The sequence below is a fragment of the Corapipo altera genome, unplaced genomic scaffold, assembly GCF_003945725.1.
Source record: "Corapipo altera isolate COAL_440 unplaced genomic scaffold, ASM394572v1 60906, whole genome shotgun sequence".
NCBI lineage: Eukaryota > Metazoa > Chordata > Aves > Passeriformes > Pipridae > Corapipo > Corapipo altera.
This window is the reverse complement of record NW_020885612.1, coordinates 9,937-11,381: the sequence shown is the minus strand read 5'-3', so window position 1 is coordinate 11,381 and position 1,445 is coordinate 9,937. Positions and strand designations below refer to the sequence as shown.

Here is a 1,445-nt window from a genome sequence, read left to right as displayed (position 1 = left end):
TTCCAGCACATCAACACTCCCCCAGCTTGGGGTCACCTGGAATGTGCCAATAACAACCCCCTCCCAGCCACTCCCTGCAGACACGGGGATCCCGAGGGTGGACATGGGGATCCCGAGGGATCACACAGGATCCGGGGCCGGCTCTCACCTGGCGAATCCCTGGGGCAGCTCTCCGAGCCCGTACAGGGGGTACAGGTAGGGGCTCTTCCCGTACCGGGCCAGGGACTCGCTGTACAGTTTGATCCTGTTGATGGTCTCCTGGCAGGGCTGGTCCAAGTAGCTGTGGAGCACAGGGACATCCCTCAGGATGCTTCCCAAGCCAGCGCTTCCAGCGGGATACACCCCCGGAGCGCTTCCCTCCCCCGGGGGGTTTCCTTCCCCACCCTCCGGCTGCTGCTCCCGGGAGTTCCCTTTGGGAGCTGCTGGGGGTCACGGGTTTTATCGGGACGGAGATGATTCGTTCACCCCGGGAACGCTCAAAGGTTCAACGGCTGCCCCAAACCCCAGGGCTGGGACTGGAATCCCAGGATTTGGGGTGGGAGTGACTCTGATCCCAAGATTCGGGGTGGGAGTGACTCCGATCCTGGGATTCGGGGTGGAAGTGATTCCGAGCCCAGGATTTGGGGTGGAAGAGACTCCGGTCCCAGGATTCGGGGTGGGAGTGACTCTGATCTCGGGATTTGGGGTGGGAGTGACTCCGATCCCAGGTTTTGGGACAAGAGTGACTCCCATCCCAAGATTCAGGGTGGGAGTGACTCCAGTTCCAGAATTCAGGGCGGGAGTGACTCCGATGCTGAGATTTGGGGCAGGAGTGACTCCCATCCCGGGATTCTGGGTGGGAGTGAATCTGATCCCGAGATTCAAGGCAGGAGTGACTCCAATCTCAGGATTCGGGGCGGGAGTGACTCCAATCCCGGGATTCGGGGCAGGAGTGACTCTGATCCCGGGATTTGGGGAGGGAGTGACTCTGATCCCGGGATTTGGGGAGGAGTGACTCTGATGCTGGGATCTGGGCAGGAGTGACTCCAATCCCGGGATTCGGGGCAGGAGTGACTCTGATCCCAAGATTCAGGGTGGGAGTGACTCCGATGCTGGGATCTGGGTGGGAGTGACTCTGATCCTGGGATTCGGGGCAGGAGTGACTCCGATCCTGGGATTTGGGGTGGAAGTAACTCCAATCCCGGGATTCGGAGCAGGAGTGACTCTGATCCCAGGATTCAGGGCAGGAGTGACTCCGATCCCAGGATTCGGGGCAGGAGTGACTCTGCCACCAGGATTCGGGGCGGGAGTGACTCCAATCCCAGAATTCGGGGCAGGAGTGACTCCGATCCCGGGATTCGGGGCAGGAGTGACTCCGATCCCGGGATTCGGGGAGGGAGTGACTCCGATGCTGGGATCTGGGCAGGAGTGACTCGGATCCCAGGATTCGGGGCAGGAGTGACTCC

General features: G+C 61.1%; 1 protein-coding gene across 1 annotated transcript in view; it reads right to left on the bottom strand.

The window, feature by feature from the left end:
• Window positions 1-118: 118 nt before the first annotated feature.
• Window positions 119-1,445, bottom strand: part of LOC113940676 (rab GDP dissociation inhibitor beta) — a 3,835-nt gene continuing 2,508 nt past the window's right edge. Inside the window, exon 5 of the mRNA XM_027631814.1 lies at window positions 119-280. Within this exon, the coding sequence (XP_027487615.1) occupies window positions 145-280 (136 nt within the window). The 3' untranslated portion in view covers window positions 119-144. The remainder of the gene's footprint in view (window positions 281-1,445) is intronic.